The 18,947-nt window shown below is 41.5% G+C and overlaps 1 protein-coding gene across 4 annotated transcripts in view; it reads left to right on the plus strand.

The window, feature by feature from the left end:
* Positions 1 to 18,947, plus strand: part of LOC148036812 (NADP-dependent malic enzyme-like) — a 214,256-nt gene that overhangs the window by 67,440 nt on the left and 127,869 nt on the right. For all 4 annotated transcript variants that reach the window (XM_087675709.1, XM_087675707.1, XM_087675708.1 and 1 more), the window contains exons 7-9: positions 6,964 to 7,059; positions 7,148 to 7,219; positions 7,373 to 7,456. In XM_087675709.1, the coding sequence (XP_087531835.1) occupies positions 6,964 to 7,059; positions 7,148 to 7,219; positions 7,373 to 7,456 (252 nt within the window). The remainder of the gene's footprint in view (positions 1 to 6,963; positions 7,060 to 7,147; positions 7,220 to 7,372; positions 7,457 to 18,947) is intronic.

An 18,947-nucleotide genomic window follows, 5' to 3' on the forward strand; every position in this document is an offset into this window, starting at 1 on the left:
AGCATTTAATGGTGATAAAAATGCCAAAAATGCTCAAAAAAATCTCGGAAAGGATGGACAATCTCCAATAGGTGAGGTAGGCTGAAGAATGCTGAAACTACCCCGGGAAATGCACATAAAATCCCAATTGGAGGAGAAAAAGAAACTTGCACTGAACAAGGAACAAATGTTGAATACAGAAGGAGGATTGAGCAGTCCCTGTACGTAGCCCATAGCATCAGTGAGGGCACCAGATCAGGCTGATGATGACCTAGCATCGAAGATGGAGGAAGATGATGGAGTCGGAGTGTGCACCTGCCAAGGAAGGAGGGAAGATGTTAATCAAACTAACTGCCAAGTGGGAAATGACTATAAATAGCCAAAAATCCCAAAAACTAGCCGACTTGAAATTTGGGGCAAATATATGGCCGACTAGCATTTAATGGTGGTAAAAATGCCAAAAATGCTCAGAAAAATCTCGGAAAGGGTGGACAATCTCCAATAGGTGAGGCAGGCTAAAGAATGCAGAAACTACCTCGGGAATTGCACATAAAATCCCGACTGGAGGACAAAATGCACTGAAATGCAATAAATTGAGTCCTCTAGAATGAGCTACCGCCTCCATAAAAACAAGTGATAGACAGGTTAGAGCTCCTAAAGTCTTGATCTGACTCAGACTCAGACCAAGGTTCACATGCAGGAGATGATAAGGTATGATAAAGATGACTGGTAACACCCCCTCTCAGATCCTGGATGTGGCAGAAGGCCAAGGGAGAAACAGATCTTGGGGTGGAAGAGGAATGACAATGTCGATGGAGATTGCTGATGAAGAAGCTCCTCACGATCCTGGGAAGCCCCCTCTGAAACACTAGGGGTCAAGAAATCCACATCCGTATCACCAAGATCGTCCCCGTTTTGAAAGGGATGGGGGGTACGAGGGAACCACCGGAGGAGAGGGTGGGGGATGGGAAGGACTTAAAATAGGGTGCACAAGCGGGAATGGGTGTAGCAATAGGCAACTGCCTCAGAGGACCCTGCATAAGGGAAGGGGAATGGAGCCTATAAAGCCTGCTCTCCTACCAACCTGTCATGATAACAACCCTTGTAGAAGAATTCTCAATACAAATGGTCTACTCGGTGAAGACAACCTGGATACCAAGCCTAGTAAGGCCATAAACTGAGAGGAGTGGAGAGCCCAAGTTTGGAACTTAACGGGCTTGTGAGAGGGAGCTCGATGCGCGGTCGGGAAATAAAGGCAAAGTGCTAACACCACAAATAGGCACCAAAACAATGCCACCAACAGCAATTGAACCCTCAAAAGGGCATTGATCCTACAACAAATCACCTCATGGAGTCATATGACTAGAAGCTCCACTATCAACCAGCCAAGGCCTCTCAGAATATGAGGCAACCATTGAAGAAGGCTCCTCCAAGTCAACAATATGAAGGAACACTGACTCATGGGTAACCACTGGAGTAGAGGTAGAAGGCTCGGATGTTGTAGCACCATCCTTCGCTCTTGGACGAAGGTAAGGGTACTTCTTCCAACATTTCTCCTTTGGATGTGTCCCCTTCCCACAGTATGGGCATTTAGACTTCTTCGAGTTGGAGTCAGAACTTGAAGAACTCTCCTGTCTTTCAGCCTTTGGCTTCCCTTTCTTTTGTGTCCCTCCTCCCAAACCTACAGCAAAAGCTTTGGTGGAGATGGATCCACTAGCCACCTCTTTGGGGCACTTGTCATGCTCCAAAACAAGCGAGACAAGCTCCTCCCATAGAAGCTTCTCATGGGTCCTCGATGTAAGAAGGCTGTTGTAGAAGACATCAAATTGGGGAGATGGCAGCTGAGTCAAAAGAATCATGGCCATATCCTCAAAAGAGATAATCTTGCCAAGGGACGCAAGCTCATCCCTCATGTCCTCGAACATGTTGATATGATCCTTCATGGAAGAAGAATCATTAACATCGAGCATGCGTAATTTCTTTTGGAGAGTAATCCAATGGGAAAATGTTTTCCGATGGTACAAAGAAGCAAGCTTTGTCCACACTTCTGTTGCTTTCCGCAAATTGCACACATGCACTAGGATAGAATCTTGTAAGCTCATAAAGAGGAAAAATCAAGCTCTTTAGTTGATCCAATCCCATAAGGTCATCGATCATCCAACGATGGGATCCTTCACTGGACGGGGAATAGAGTGGGTAACAAACTCCCAAAGATCTCGCCTTGTGAGGCTTGGTAGATTCTTGGGGACGAGTCAAACCCAATGCCTTGTCTTCCTAGGGATGGCATCTAGCTAGAAAAATACTAAGGTTGGAGCGAAAATAAAAGTGAGCGGAAGAAACAAAGATTTAAGTGTCGCCTGGTGAGGGCTTGGTAGGTTCTTGGATACCAAGTCGCGACTTGAGGTCGATGCCTTGTTCTCCTTGGGTTACTACGCTCAGCTCTCTTCTTTTTATACGCTCGAGTATGGAAACTTGAAGGAAAAGTAGCATAAAATAAAATTATATGTTGACCAGGCTATAGGAGTCCTTGCCTAGTAGGAGTTCTTGGTCTAGTTGACCTAAGTTGGGTAGGTAGTTCACGCCACTACCTAGCATGACTTCTTTGATGGCTCTTTTTAGTTAGTCTGTGTTGAAACAGTTGGTTAGTGACTCCCTCTGGATTTCTATTAGATTATGTTGGACTTCTCGGCGGTCTTCTTTGGGCAAAGAAGGGAGGGGCACCTGTATAGAGTGTGCCATGGAATGCATATGAAGGCGAGCTGAACGGGCCTTCTGTGAAACATGGAGAGAATGGGGAGGAGAGGAATCTTGTACAAACGGGCTAGGTGATCTTTGGTCGTCGTGTGAACTAGCACGACAATCTCTTTGTCTTTGGGGGAAATAACTATAAATAGCCAAAAATCCCAAAAACTGGCCAACTTGATATTTGGGGCAAAAAATATGGCCAACCAGCATTTAATACTGGTCCGACCAGCATTTAATGCTGGTAAAAACGCTAGAAATGCCCAAAATAATCCCGAAAAGGGTTGATAATGTCTAGCAAGTGAGGCAGACTGAAGAATGTAGAAACTGCTCCAAGAAATGCACATAAAATTTCTATTGGAGGAGAAAATGCACTAAAATGCAATAAACTGAGTGCTCTAGAATGAGCTACCTCATCCGTCAAAACAAGTGATAGATAGGTAAGAGCTCCTGAATTCCTCGTGTGACTCAGATTGAAGCTCATGGGTAGGAGATGACAAGGCATGATTGCTAACAGAATCTGCAGATGATGAATGATAGATTGTGGAGGAGGGAGCTTGAATATATAGGCAAAAAATCATGCAATACATGCATCAGTTCGATCAGCACTAAATGCAATAAATCGTAATAATGACCAATAAAAAATGCTTAAAAACAGTTATGATGTGTGGCCCACTAAATCACAATGCCCAAACTCACTCATGAGCTGGCTAGACTACTAACAAGTCTATACTTTTCTTGTGATGTATGGCACCATTTACACGGGTACAAGTCAAGTAGGTTTTCTAACAGTTCTAAAGTGGATGTAATGACAACATGGTAGCATAAGTAGATGCATTAGCATAAGAATCTTATTGAATACGATAAGAATTTTTGGAAGGCTTTTATCCCCTTTAATTGATACTGTGTTTTTTTGCTATCACAACAAATAGAGAAGTTTATTTGTGGGTTGCCTGAGGAGATTCGGGAATATTGCACAAAGGCCAGTGCAACCACCATTTTAGAGTCGATTGAAAATGCTATAGAAATGGCAAAAAAACCTTTTCAGGGTTGGGTTAAGACACGGAAAAGGCATGAAAGACCGTTTGTAGTTGCCAAGACCGTTGCTAAAAAAGCTTCATTGTGGAGGAGGGTACATATCCCTTTTATGTCCATAGTGTAGGTTTGAGGATTGACCATAACCCTAAACTGGCAGGGGTTGAGGGAGCCCCTCCATCACCATCTCTACAAGGGTCTTGCCTTATTGATTGACACACCCAAAAGATCTACCAATCTAGGCTATATGTGGGCAAGGAGTACTTGTTTAGGCCAAGAAAATGAACTTTGATAGATGCACCACCTCTGATCGTGGAGTAATCTGTGCCCTCAATCCATCTATCAAAGAAGACAACTGCATTTCAAATATCAAGTGGGATGGAGACTACTCTTGTGTGCTGAAGTTGACCATAAAATACTCCTTCCCTAGTAGGGTTACATTCATAAGGGTATGTGTAAGATTTGCTTGTATATCATCTTTCATGCATTGGTAGTCTTATCACATACCATAGTTGGCATGTGAGAGATGAAGCGTCCAAGGTGTCCACTCTCTCTAATGTTGAGCTCTAGTAGCGGGATCAAACATGATCTGTGGGATAGTATTGGCTTGGGAGTAGGATCAAATGTGATCTGTGGGAGCTATGGGAATTGCACTAGAGTCCCCTATGCAGGAAGATGGACCGACTATTGTTTCATGAACCAAGTTATCCTTCACACTATTGTGTAGGCTCCTATGTGTGAAGATATGCTAGGGTTTGTACAAAGGAAACACAAAATGTATGAACACGGCCGAAACACAATAACTCAAACAATAACGTGATAAACACAAACCCTAAATGCAAAATGCAAAACACAAATGCAAACAGAGGAGAACTTTGAATTGAATGAATCAATGTTGTCAATGAATGACAGAATGTATAGAATGCTCAAGGGCAAAGCTGTCCAACAACCGATGGCTCTTATGGGAACGGGCTGAGGGAGAGGTTGATGTGTGTTGTCCACTGGAGAGGATCCTGAGTGCAATAACCACCAATCGGAGTAGAGACTGATGAAGGAAAGTGCTGAAAACACAAAAATGACTTACTATAGATGCAAATGCAAATCATGGCAATGCTGAAAATGGAAGGGCAGGAGACCTGAAATTAGAATGTGATAGTATTTGGGGCTGGAACTGGTAAACGCAGCAATGTAAGTCATTGAAGATGATGTTAGCTGATCAATGGCAGTAGTGTGAGGTTGGGCGATAGTTGTAGACCATGTAGCAATAGTTGTTGGGGCTTGGACAGCTAGCGGAAGAGGGCAGATGGCTGCCGACACCTGCAAGACAAGGATGGGTTGAATGGTGGGAAGTTTGTCTATTTGTAGATATCTTCCCAAATTAGGGTTTTGCTTATGGGACACACAAACTCTCTAAGACTGCATACCGTTCAATGAAACTTTTGGTAATTTACATGTTTTGGGGTTGTTTTAAATAGCTAATCAGTTTGTAATTTATTTTTAGCTCAACACTATGTTGTGGGATTCTCCAAGTTTTGTTGGTCTTGTGCCATTGCTTGTGAGGAAGGGAGAATCTGTGAGGAGACCACACTCTAAAAGGGTGCTACCAATGGGGAGAGTAGTGGATTCCATAGCAAACAAGCATGTTGGGCGGTTATGCATGAGTAACACGAAGTTGGCAGTAGGGTGGTTGGCAAGAGGAGTAGGTTGGCGGGAAGGAATAGGAAGAGGAACATGCTGGGCCAATTCAATAAGGTGTTTGGCCCAAGCCTTAATGCCTAACCATCATTCTTGTACTATGATATGAAGACTAGGGATGAGGATCTTGACTAGCATGAGGTCCCTCACTTGATAGACCATGAGACGCACCCTATTTTAGCTACACTCCTTGGTTGGGGAGGAGGATACAACTGAGTAGGATCGGAGCATAGCCAGCAGCCACCCCCCATTGGCATAGAGAGGGAATCTTAGATGAGTTTCTATACGACTTTTGAAGGAGGCTACATGATAGCTTCAAGCATAGGAAGATCTCTCTCTTTCTATGGCTTGTGGCCCACAAGAGCTTAGCAGTTGGCACTTGGCTTGGATATGGCAAGGACCGAGTGGCATGTGCGTGATGTGGGTAGCTAGAGGAGACATAGTGACATTGCCTAATGGGACTGCCCGAGAATGCAAGAGGTTTGGAGGAGAGCTTTCACGATCGTACTCATGGCACAACAGAGTCCATGGTGGTGACATGGGGGGCTGCAGCTTGGGTCACAGAAGAGGTCCAGCGTGCAGCTATGAGGACGTTTGGGGGAGCGCTGCTTTTCTCATTGGGGACAACATCTCTGTAGGATCCTTACCCCAGACTATTTGCAGACGCAGTGGACTTGGGGACATTGTCATAGATGGGTGCTGATTTCCAGCATTATAGCTTGGTACATATGGACTGCAAGATGTAGCCAGGCCGTTGATCTTCAGGATGTATCCACTATGGAGTCCTTATTGAGGAATCGGATACAGATAGTCCACACTCTCCGTAGGAGATGGGAGAGGATGTAGGGCAGTTCTGAGAGGATGAGGAAGAAAAGAGAGGCTTACAGATTTGGGATTCAGACACCTTCTTTCATACCAGCCCTCAGATGGTCTGGGATTTTAGCCCACCAGATTGGTTGTTCGCACCACTATTGTATTTTTTATGTACTTAGTTACTCTTTGCAGAGTTCCTTGCACTTACTATTTAACTCGTGTTTTTTGTGAGTCGTTATTAATAGAATTTTCCCCCCTGGAAAAAGGATAGCTTCTGACCCCAAATCCTTATTTCTTTGGTTACTGGCTGATAAACATGGCTTGGTTTTTGGAGCATTTGTATCCCGTCTTTCAGATGCGGGATAGTAGAGAGGACAAAGCATTGAAAAATAAAGGAGGCCCCTCTTGATAGACTTTTAAAGGCACTTAGGCACTATCGATAGCGACTTGGTGAGATATCACATCGGTCATCTGGGGGACCATCTCTTACATAACGTTAGAATAAGAGAAGCTTTTGATTGAAAATAATAACAAATGGAAAACTTACAATATTCCACAGGACAAGGTACTGGACAGCACAAGCTAATGATGTCTAGTTAGCTTGATTTTCAGAGCACAATTATTATTAGAACTCATTTAAATGGTCTATCCTATGTTCTTCATACTTGAATTAACTAAGACATAGTACTGTTCATGTAGTGTCTACCAGTTACACTTGATGTTGGAACAAATAACAAGGCATTACTTGAAGATCCATTCTATATTGGCCTGAGCCGATGCCGAGTGGCTGGAAAGGTCCTATATTCTCAAGCAATCAATTGATACGTTTACTTATGGCTGTCTTTAAATTGCCGAAAAATCTATTGTTGATGCGATGATGCAGGAATATGAAGAATTTGTTCATGAGTTTATGTGTGCTGTAAAACAAGCTTATGGAGAGAAAGTGCTCATTCAGGTAGAATTCCACAGCTACATTGGTGATTCTTTTATGTGACAGCACAAAGAGCCACTTAAGCTTTCTTCAAATCTTGCATTGCTTTAAATCGACTGACAACATATAGTTTGTATCCCTTTCGAGATGCTCACTCTTGTTCTTTTAATTTTCCAGTTTGAAGACTTTGCAAATCACAATGCATTCACTTTGCTTGCAAAGTATAAGAACACACACCTTGTTTTCAATGACGATATACAGGTACACCCTTTATTACATTATTTAGCATATACTGTATGATCTGTTCTCTTTTTTAAAACTTACTGGTTACTGAGTGAGGATGGTGAAATTATGCCAAGGAAAACATGTAAGGAAAGTATTCAGCATAGACTGACTATGTCTTTTTATGGTGTCTATTACTTTTTTCACAAAATAGTTTTGATCCACTTTCTAAATGATATTGCCTTGTTAGTGTGGATGGTCATTATCCTGAAAGATGCAAACTTCTGCTGATTTTCCCCTCGTGAAAAGGAAAGACAGCATTTCAAGCTTGAGCAGCTAGATGCAATGCACAACCATGTGGCCAATTTCAATGAGGAAGGAAATATTGGAGGAGGAAGGTTGGGCTTCACAAGAAAATGTTTCACCAAATCAAGATTAATGGGATGTATGTAATGTAGGTAGGCTACACAGGTTTGACACATGGATTCAGTTGTCAAAAGTTGGGAATGCTGGAGCGGCTAATCCATGTGCACTGTCCAAAGCTAGTAAGTGTGTTCCATAGGTGTTCGTTTCTGTATCTGGGGACATCCTATGTAGACCCACCTTGTCTGTATCAATCTCCTTAAACATGACATCATCCTGTATATAAAAGTCACTTTGTCTAGCCCGAGTTCGCGCATTGAAGTCCCCTACTAATAGCACGTCTCCCAAGTTAACATATTTCATGATATCTTTGTACAATACATCAAACGGTGATCCATCTTGTGGAGCATATCCTCAATTCACGGGGAGAAAATAGCATATAGCAATGAAAATATCATGTGGTCCTTTTGTGTGTATCCTTACCCACATTTATCGTGCATCTTTGTCTTTTTGTGTCACTTGCACTACATCTCTGAGGTCTTCACGAAAGAGTATTGCTACGCCTTCAAAACCCCTAGTGCTACTAGGCTTTCCAGCATGTGAGCGGAATTCACTCTCCCATTTGTACCCATGGACATCTGGCAATTGACCCCCTTTACATTGATGTGTTTCTGTATACATGGCTATATCCATATTTTGAAAACTATCCTCAAAATATCCAGCATCTAGGCGTAATGCTCCATTACAGTTCCAGACTGACATCCTGAGCGTCTCATAGGCCGTGCACCATCATTGTGACCGGCATTCTGCAGTAATCACCCTGCTGTCCCTGTACACTGCATTTTTCCTTCCTTTCGTGCCTCCAAAATCCTACGCATGCTTGCCCTTCTATGTTCTACTTGGGCAGGTGTCAAATCCTCATCGAGGTGTATCTTTTTCCCTTTTAGAGCGCCACGTTTTGTGAGGAAAGCTCTCATCTTATCCAAACTCTGCAATTTCAGCATGAGGATATGCCCTCTCTTTGTCTGTTGGGTCTTCCACATGCCATGCATCTAAGGTGGATGTTTCCTTTACTCCCATTTTGTCACTTAGAGTAGTTGCATATTCTTGTGGGGTTCCTTTCTCAGTCCATCCCACCACACAGATTCGGAGTGGCCGAATCTTTTGTCTTGCTTCTTCTTCTATGGTTGCATGCCCCCCTTTGTTCTTTTTTACTACCTCAATCGATTCAGCATTCCTTAATGACATGTTCCACTGTTTCCATTTTCTTCCTTGCTTCTTCAACTATATCTGCCCATGTGTGCATGTCTTTCTTGAGCAATTCCATCACTTTTTCCAGTTTTGGTGCATCCTGTGATGGCCTTTGTACATCACAAGTTTCTCCTTATATGCTGCTAGGTCTTTCTTATATGCATCTAACTTTGATTTAAGTTGAGTAATTTCTTCATCTTTGATGATTATCTAAGCATTAGTATATTTCTTCCAGCTTTCCATTTCCGTTCCCCAAGTTGTATCCAGTTTTATAAAGTTGTCCATCATTTCAGCTTGCAATTCTGCCTTTATTTCATTGTATCTACCCTATTCCCACTCATTAATGCATGTTTGCATATGTGTTTTCATTTCTTGCTGTATTTTGTCATACATTGATGCATATATCTCTTTAATTTCAGCCCATATGAAGGATTTCATGTCTTCCATGCTTCCCATGCTTGTGGTTTTCAATAATTTCACAACCTTTGAGCATCTTTTAATGCCTGTTGGTGTGGTTGCATTGCGTATGCATCTTCGGCAAGTTTTGGGGGGGGTTTTGGAAGGGTTGTTCTTCATTCGGGGTAACACTCTGTTCTCTTGGGGATGTTGGCTCACCCATGTTTGCTACAGCAGATTTTGTCTCAATGTGTGGACTTTTGCATTCACTACACCAGTATATTTTACTTTGTGAGTGTCCTGTCAGATGCAAGTTGTCACTGTAAACTCTACAAGCATTTGGTCACTTAGGGAGAGCGTTTCGTCACTGTCTCTGCATTTGTCACTGTGCCAAGCAATCAACGTTGTCTCAAAGCATTTCGTCACTATCTCAGAGCATTTCATTACTGTCTCTGAATTTTCATCACCACCCAGAGAGAGAGAGACAGCAGGGTTGAATTCTCAATCATAGCGCATTCTCCATGACAGTCTCAGTTATGCATTTTCCTGAGCGCACTGCTGTTGGTCATAGTAGTCTCAGTCACGCATTCTCCACAACTGTCTCAGTCATGGCAGGTCAGAGCTGCATCAGAGCTATGTCAGACATATTACATCACAGCTGTACCAGACTTTTCCTATACTTGACTCAGATTGCCCTTGGCAAGATTGGGATCTTGCTAGTCCTCTTTGTCTTCATAAGGCTTCAACTAACCAGGTGTATCATCTCTTGATTAAGTATAAGCATTGGCTGGTTACTAAAAACAATGCGATTTGAGGCATGCATAAATCCAAAGCTTGGTGGAAAATGATAGTGATGGCAGGATGGTTGAACAAGACCCCGTTCAAATGCAAGGTCTTTCTTTGGAGAGTGATCATTGTTGGGCTTCCCCTTGCTTCAGCCCTTTTTAAGTGTCGAATCTCAAATGGCAACTGCTTTTTTTGTACCACCAATGTGTAATCATTGCATCATAGATTTATTTTGTGCCCTTTGGCTAGGAAAATTTGGGCTCTTCGGACAAATGTTTTGCAAGTGGTGGTTGGTCTATTGCTGTGGCAAGGGCCAAATATGCCACCCCGGTGTAGCCGCATATGGTCTTGCTCCATTTTTTCAGATTTTGGGGCTGTTGACATAATTGGACCACCCGGATTGCTTTTGTCTTTGACTCTGCCGCCGGCGTCTAGGGACACAGCCAAATTCAAGGGTCTTCTACACTGGTAGTTAGATCTTGTGAAGCATGCTGATCTTCTTCCTAGGGAGGTTTTAGCTCCTTGGCATATGGCAATCTCAGTTGCTTATTTGTTGTGACTTTGGTACTCTTTTAATTATTTGATCTTATGTAAAGTGAATTTATGCATGATGGCCTAGAGCCATCCTGCATCTTGTAATCATGTAATCTTGTACTTAACTTGTAATTAATACAATTACCTATTGCGAATAAAAACAAAAGAGAGAGCTAGACAAAGGTCGCCATAGCACAACCTTGTGCAGGGGGTGTTGTGCTAAGAAATGCACTTAGTCACTTAAACAGCCCCAAAACATGCTTATTTTAGGCCTATTTTAGCCAAAACCCTAAAATGGGAAGCGGATTGAGAGAGTTAAGTGGGAGAGGATCTAGAACCCTAATTTTCTATAAATTGGCAGCCAGCTCTCCACTTTTCCCTCAATCTCGTTTTTGCAGATTTCAGGTGTTTCAGCTTGCTGCCCACACCCTGTTCGTGGAGGACATCTTAGCCAAAGCTGTCCATTGCTGTCTCCATCAGTTGGCGCCTGATTTCCAGCCTTCTTCACGCAATTTGAGGCTGATCACAGTCCTGCAGGCTGTCCTACCTGCGTTTTTAGTCTTTCTCTCACTTGCTGTCTACATTTTTAGTCTTTCTCTCTCCTGTAGGCTGTCCTACCTGCGTTTTTAGTCTTTTTCTCTCCTCACTGCCGTCTGCGCCAGATCCAGCTTTTCACTACTGCATTTGCTGGTGTTTCGACATCCAGAGGTTGCCTTGCTGTGATTCGGGATCCGTTCGAAGTACGACATACCCTCCAACTCATTACCCTTGCCTTGATCCTTGAGATATAGGAGTTCGAGGTTCAGTATTCATTCACTGTATAGTATGTTTGCTGCATGAGCATCGCATTATTCAATAGTTATATCACTTCATTTATTCACTGTGTTCATTGTCTCCGAGTTACCCTAACCCTACTGTGTTCTTTTATCAGTCTGTGCTTTGTCGTACAGTTTATGTTTATGTTTTTGTGTTAGGGTATTTCTTAACAGGGGGCTCATAGCCCTTACCCCCTTTGCTTCGACCCATACTAGTGCCTTTATGTATCCAAGCATTGTACATAGTCCTCTACCTTTGAGGATAACACACACATGCTTTTTCAACTTCTTTGATTCATTATCTAATTGTACACACACACATAGAAGGGAAGCCCACCAATGATAACTCTCCAGAGAAAGACCTTGAATTTTAACAGGGTCTTGTTCAATTATCCTTCCATCATTGTCATTTTTCCACCGAGCCTTGGATTTTTGCATGTCCCAAATCACATTGACAAATGCTTTTTTTGTACAACCAGTGTGGAATCGTTGCATCATAGATTATTTCTTGCCCTTTGGCTAGGAAAATTTGGGCTCTTCTAACAAATATTTGGCAAGTAGTTTGTTATATTTATAAGGTAAATTAAGGGAAACATGCATGAGGCATGACCATCTGGGGTCTTGGGCGCCCGAACGGGGTTTAGGGGAGCCTAGCATTTAAGAGAGTCCAAGAATAGTAGGACTCACCAAGGTTTGTTGGCTGGCAATCAGATCACGATGAGTCTGGCCAGCAATGAACTAGGCAAGGCTGGGAGGTGAAAGGAACTCGTGCTCATTTTTTTTGATCGGACTGCTTTCCTCTGGCTTTCATCGTCTTCTTCAGAGCCGTCTGACATTGGTATCAGAGCCGACGGGTCTCGTTTCGTTGACCCGTGAAGTTGTTCGTCGAGAAGACAGAGCCGACGGGTCTCGTTTCGTTGACACGTGAAGCCGTTCGTCTCCAGCGCCCTGGTGACACGTCATACAAGTGACGTGACGTTCCGTGAAGCCATTCGTCTCCGGCGCTTTGGTGGTACATCATACAAGTGACGTGACGCTTATTTTCGCCACGCCACTCACGTCACTTATCATCTGGCGAAAAAGAGACTGTCCTTTATGTCTAACGCCGTGTCTTGGATTACGTGGATTCCGTGAGACACAAACAGGAAAAAAAAAACTGACCCCATCCTTTGGTCTCTCTGTGACCAGCCGACTGCACGCTATCTTTTATTGTCTGGAATTTCTCTCGCCAGCTCCGACTGCACTTGTATAACAAGTACAGGCTGAGCAGAGAACAAGTTCAGGAAAGGTGCATTGATGGTCTGCGTGATCATTAAGAAGGGGACTAAATACTAGTTGTTTCTGCAAAGAAGCTTTATTTCCTGCGTGACCGGCTTAGTTCGGAAGATAAAGATTGTTCCTCACTTTTCGGGTTTACTAATAAATCCAGCAACAGCTGCTCTGTCATTATAACTAGGGAAGTACTTTACTTTGTATGCAAATTTCTTATCTTTGCTTTCCAATTCCAGTGTATTAATGGCAGAAAAAGGGAAAGAGGGAGTAATGGAAGGTTCTAGTTCTGGGGACCACCCTATGGTAGATCCCCATGAACCAGAGATGCAAGAACAGTGGGAAGAATTTTTTGCTACACGAGAACAATTTGATGATCTTACTGCTCGTGTACAGGCTCAGGGGGTTCAAATGGAATTTTTAACTCAAACACTCACTGAAATAAAATCTCAATTAACTTTATTGTTAGAAAGAGATAAAAATAAGATAGAAACCTCGGATGTCCCATCTTCATCGAAAGATTTAGATGTGACTATGCGAGATCCTAAGGAACTCCACCACAAGTTGAGGGATAATCCAGTTCTAAAGGATATGAAACCCCCTCAGTTTCACGGGGAGGAAAAAGATAGAAATAAAGATACAATCTTTAATTTCCTCCAAAAATGGGAAGATTTACATAAACTTAAAAATACTCCACTACATCTTCAAGCACTGGAGGCTAGTTTAACGTTGGGGCCCAAAGCGTATAAATGGTGGCGAACTTTAAAGCAGGCAAATAAAATACCTGAAACTTGGGCTCAATTTGAATCCGTCTTTTTAAAAGAATTCCTTCCTGAAAATGAAATGGAAAGAAATTGGGAAGATTGGGATTATGTCAGACAAAAGGGAAGACCCCTGCTGACATATCTGGAGGAATATCGTGAGATAATCCTCAAATTGGAAGAAATAGATGAATTTCAAAAGACAAGAGGATTCATTAGGGGACTAGATAAAGCCTGTAAAAAGGAAGTAAAAAGGAGTTCACCTAAGACGCTGGAAGAGGCAATTAAATTTGCATTAATCAATGAAGATAGTATGCGTCCAGGTACACTCACTAGTCTCACTAATACAGAGCCCAAGTCTAAGGAATTGGAAAACTCAAAATTTGTGGGCAAATTTAAAAGGAAAATGCCATTTTTTAAGGGTAAAAAACAACCTTTTGAAAAGAAACAATATGTGAGGCCAAAGTTAAGTCCTGATGACTTTGATAAGGCCAAAAAAGAAAAGTTGTGTTTCAACTGCCTATCCCCTAACCATGCTGCTTGGAATTGCCCTCAAAAGAAAAAGGGGGAAGACAAAGGAAAGGATAAGGACAAGGGCAAGGGAAAAGAAAAACAAATCCATGTAGTGCAGACCTTAGAATTAAAGGGGCATGAAAAGTATAAATCTTTAGAGGTCTTGCACATGGATGTACAACACAAGTGTTGTATGTCAACTTCTATGTGGCAGCCTACCTTTGGCCCACATGATTTAGTCAGAGTTCATGGATTGATAGCTGGAAAGAGAGTTAGAGTCATGATTGATGACTCTGCTACACATAATTTTATAAATTATGCACTTGTCAAAAAATTGAAACTTCCCTAATAAAAGAGTGGGCATCAATATGTTGTTCGTATGATGCAAGGTCAAGATAATAAAATATGGGATACAATGGTATCCAATTTGGAAATTGAGATTCAAGGATATAAAGATAAACTTGATTTCCAAATTATGAATATGGAAAGAGTTGATATTGGTCTAGGGAGGGAGTGGCTATGGGGATTGGAACCATCCTTAAAACGTAGTTATCATCATAATACGCTGGAATTTGAAAGGGATGGTAAGACTTTTGTGATTCAAGGTGAACATGAAGTATCTGATAATCCTTTGTTGTGTTCCACTGAGGTTCAGAAGCTGATAAAGAAGGAAGTTTGTGAGGTATATATGTTATGGTCTCTTCCTGTACAAAACACTTTCACTTTCTGTAATATAAAGCAACAATTTTCTTATGTTTGTGAGTTGAATATAAATAATGAATTAAGTAGTTTGTTAGATGAATTTAAAGATGTGTTTCCTTCTGATTTACCTAGTGGCCTTCCACCAGGTTGGGGTGATATAAATCACCCAATTGACACAAATAGGATACACACCCTATTTCTAAACCACCATATAAGTTAAGTGAAACATAGCACCAAGAAGTTGAAAGACAAATTAAGGATTACCTTGATAAAGGGTTTATACAACCCAGTAATTCACCTTGGGCTTCACCAATTTTATTAGTAAAGGAAAAAGATGGCTCTATGTGACTTTGTGTTGACTATAGAGCACTTAATAAAATAACCGTGAAGAATAAATTTCCTATGCCCAGAATGGAAGATCTTTTTGATCAATTGCAAGGGGCAAAATTCTTCACAAAGATAGATTTAAGATTAGGCTATCACCAAGTAAAAATTAAGGCACAAGATGTTCCCAAGACAGCATTTCGTACTAGATACGGGCATTATGATTTTTTGGTGATGCCTTTTGGCCTCATAATGCACTAGCCTACCTTTATGAAGCTGATGAGTAGTGTTTTACGGCCTTATCTAGGACATTTTGTAGTAGTCTTCTTGGACGATATCTTGATCTTTAGTAAATCAAGAGAAGAACATTTAGAACACTTACAATTTGTATTCCAACTGTTAAGAACACATTTCCTTTATGCGAAGAAAACGAAATGTGAATTCTTTGCACAAGAGGTCAAATATTTGGGGCATATTATCTCAAAAGAGAGAATCAACATGGATCCAGAAAAAGTAAGGGCAATTATTGAATGGCCATCTCCAAGGAACCTGGAAGAGCTGCAGATCTTCCTAGGTTTATCTGGATTTTATCGTAGATTCATTCGAGATTATGCCAAAATAGTTGTTTCAATGACAGATCAACTTAAAGGGAAAGGAAAAAGTTTTAATTGGGGAACAGACCAAAATGAAAGTTTTCAAAAACTTAAGGTAGCTATTGCTACAGCTCCAGTACTTTTAATTGTGGATCCCAATAAACCATTTGTGGTTGAAGCTGATGCCAGTGATAAGGCGATAGGCGCGGTCTTATTACAAGAAGGTCGACCAGTTGCTTTTGAAAGCAAGAAATTAGACTGTGCAAAACAGAATTATTCTGTTTATGAGAGGGAGCTATATGCAATAGTACATGCAATGAAGAAATGGAGGCACTATTTGTACGGTGCCAAACTTTTGATTTTATCAGATCATGAAAGCATTAAGTGGCTTAATGATCAACCGGATTTACACAGACGTAAAGCCAGATGGACCGAACTCCTCCAAGAGTTCGACTATGAGATAAGATATAGAAAAGGAAAGTATAATATAGTAGCTGATGCACTCAGCAGAATGCCCATCATTAATGAATTGAGTTTTACTCAGTTACCTTCCAACTTGCTTCAATCTTTAAAAGGGAAATACCAGGTTGATCCGGCATATTCCAACATATGGGAAGCAATAAAAAATGGGGATCCAAATGAAAGTGCTTCTACTGAGGAAGGAATATCTAAGGATATTCAACAAGGAAATGGAGCATTAGGGGTTTCTCAAACCGGATTCAAGTGGAAGAATTTTACCATTGATAATGGTTATTTACTCTACAAGGGTAGGGTATGTGTCCCGAAAGATACAGAAATAAGGCACGAGATACTCTTTGAGTGTCATGATACCCCTAGCGCGGGACATCCAGGAGTTAATAAGACTTATAGTCTTATTAAAAGGCAGTTCTATTGGCCTGGAATGAATAAGAACGTCCTTGACTATGTGGTCAAATGTAATAAATGCCCGGTTAATAAAGCTGAAAGATTTAAAATGGGAGGACTTCTCCATCCACTAGAGATTCCTTCGGGAAAATGGGAGAGTATCTCCATGGATTTTATTGTTGCTTTACCCAGAACACAGAGGGGGCAGGACTCTGTGTGGGTGATTGTGGATAGGTTAACCAAAATGGCTAGGTTCATTCCAACTTCAACTGATGTTCAAACACCAGAATTGGCTAGATTGTTCGTAGAGAACATATACCGATTGTATGGCCTTCAGGCAAATATAATTTCTGATTGGGATAGAAAATTTGATAGTCAATTTTGGCGTGGAGTATTTAGGAAGTTGGATACTAAACTTAGCATGAGTACGGCGGATGATCCGCAAACTGATGGGCAAACTGAAAGGGTTAACCAAATCCTTGAAGATATGCTTAGACATATGTAAGTAAAAGGCAAACTAATTGGGAAGAGCATCTACCGATAGCAGAGTTTGCATATAACAGTGCCAAGCACTCTTCCACTGGATATAGTCCATTTATGTTAATGTATGGGTTTCAGCCCAGAGCTCCTTTTGCAGTAGGACTGGATAAGGAAAAGGTTCAGGCAGCTAAAGATTTTTTGGAGGATATGAATAGTATGTTAAAATTTGCTCAAGAATATATTAAAAAGGCTCAAAATCGAGCTAAAGCATATGCAGATCCTCACCGAAGAGACATCTCCTTTGAAGAAGGAGAATTGGTCTATCTTAAGGTGCCTGAACAAACTAAAACTATGAAAAAGGGACAATGTCCAAAGCTTTCACCGAGGTATTGTGGTCCTTTCATAATACTTAAAAAGGTGGGAGAACTGGCTTACAAGCTCCAACTACCTGTTGGTAGTAAAATACATCCAGTTTTTCATGTGAGTAAGCTAAGGAAGAAGCTGGGTGATTTGGATAATCTAATCTTAAATGATAACATTGAGGAGCTATTAAATGACCAATCTAATCCACATGAACCAAAAAGAATATTAAATGTTCGTAATAGACGAACAAGGAATATTATTTATCAAGAATGTTTGGTTAAGTGGAAAGATTGTTCAGAAGAAAGCTCAACATGGGAGCGAGTAAGTACTTTAAAGAAAAGGTTTCCCAATTTACAGTTAGACCTTCCAAGTATCGTTTTCGAGGACGAAATCGATTCTTAAGGGGAAGGAAATGTTATATTTATAAGGTAAATTAAGGGAAACATGCACGAGGCATGACCGTCCGGGGTCTTGGGCGCCCGAACGGGGTTTAGGGGAGCCTAGTATTTAAGAGAGTCCAAGAATAGTAGGACTCACCAAGGTTTGACGGCTGGCAATCGGATCACGATGAGTCTGGCTAGCAATGAACAAGGCAAGGCTGGGAGGTGAAAGGAACTCGTGCTCATTTTTTTTGATCGGACTGCTTTCCTCTGGCTTTCATCGTCTTCTTCAGAGCCGTCTGACATAGTTGTTGGTCTATTGTTGTGCCCTTTTGATTGGGTTTTTGCCAGGGCCAAATATCCCACCATGTTGCGGCCATATATGAAGGCCTTGTTCCATTTTTTCAGATTTTGGGGTGGTTGGCATAATTGGATCACCTGGAATGCTTTTGTCTTTGACTTTTCCGCGGGCGTCAGGGACTCGTAGCCAAACTCAAGGGTCTTCTACATTGGCAGTTGGATCTTGTGCAGCATGTCGATCTTCTCCCATACAGAAATTACATTGAATAACAGCAAAGTCACAAAAGAGTCGAGCTACAGAATTTTTAGGACCCATACAACCTATGTGAAGAACTTAATAAGGGGTTATGCTTTAAAGGTTTTCCAAGCTACAATATCTCTTATCTAGCATGTTTTTGCTATCTTAATAAAAGACATAAAAGCATTAGCAACCACCGCACACAGGCTTCATTACGATGTGGCCACTGCTTGCCCTATCACTTATGTACACGTCACACAACAATACCAACTATAACTCAAGCTAGCTTATGCTTTATCATTTGTGGGGGTAAATTCACCATACAGTTGTATCAAGGAGCATCATCAACATTATGAGTTGGAGCTAAATATGGGAGACGATCATCATGCCAATTGAGAAGCAAGGCATTTGATGACTTGGTCTAGATTGTTGTATTTAGGAGAGACTCTTAAGAATGACTACTTTCATTGGCACTAAATCGTGGGCTACTACATTTCTAATGTTAAAGCCTCAAGTATTGCAATTCTTTCACTCACCTTTGCTTTAAAGAAAGATACCAAAAAGATTATAGTTTCCGAATTGCTCCTAATAAGTTTGA

This window comes from Lygodium microphyllum, chromosome 4 (assembly GCF_053477565.2).
Source record: "Lygodium microphyllum isolate KBCC chromosome 4, Lygodium_microphyllum_v1.1.10, whole genome shotgun sequence".
Taxonomy (NCBI): Eukaryota; Viridiplantae; Streptophyta; class Polypodiopsida; order Schizaeales; family Lygodiaceae; genus Lygodium; species Lygodium microphyllum.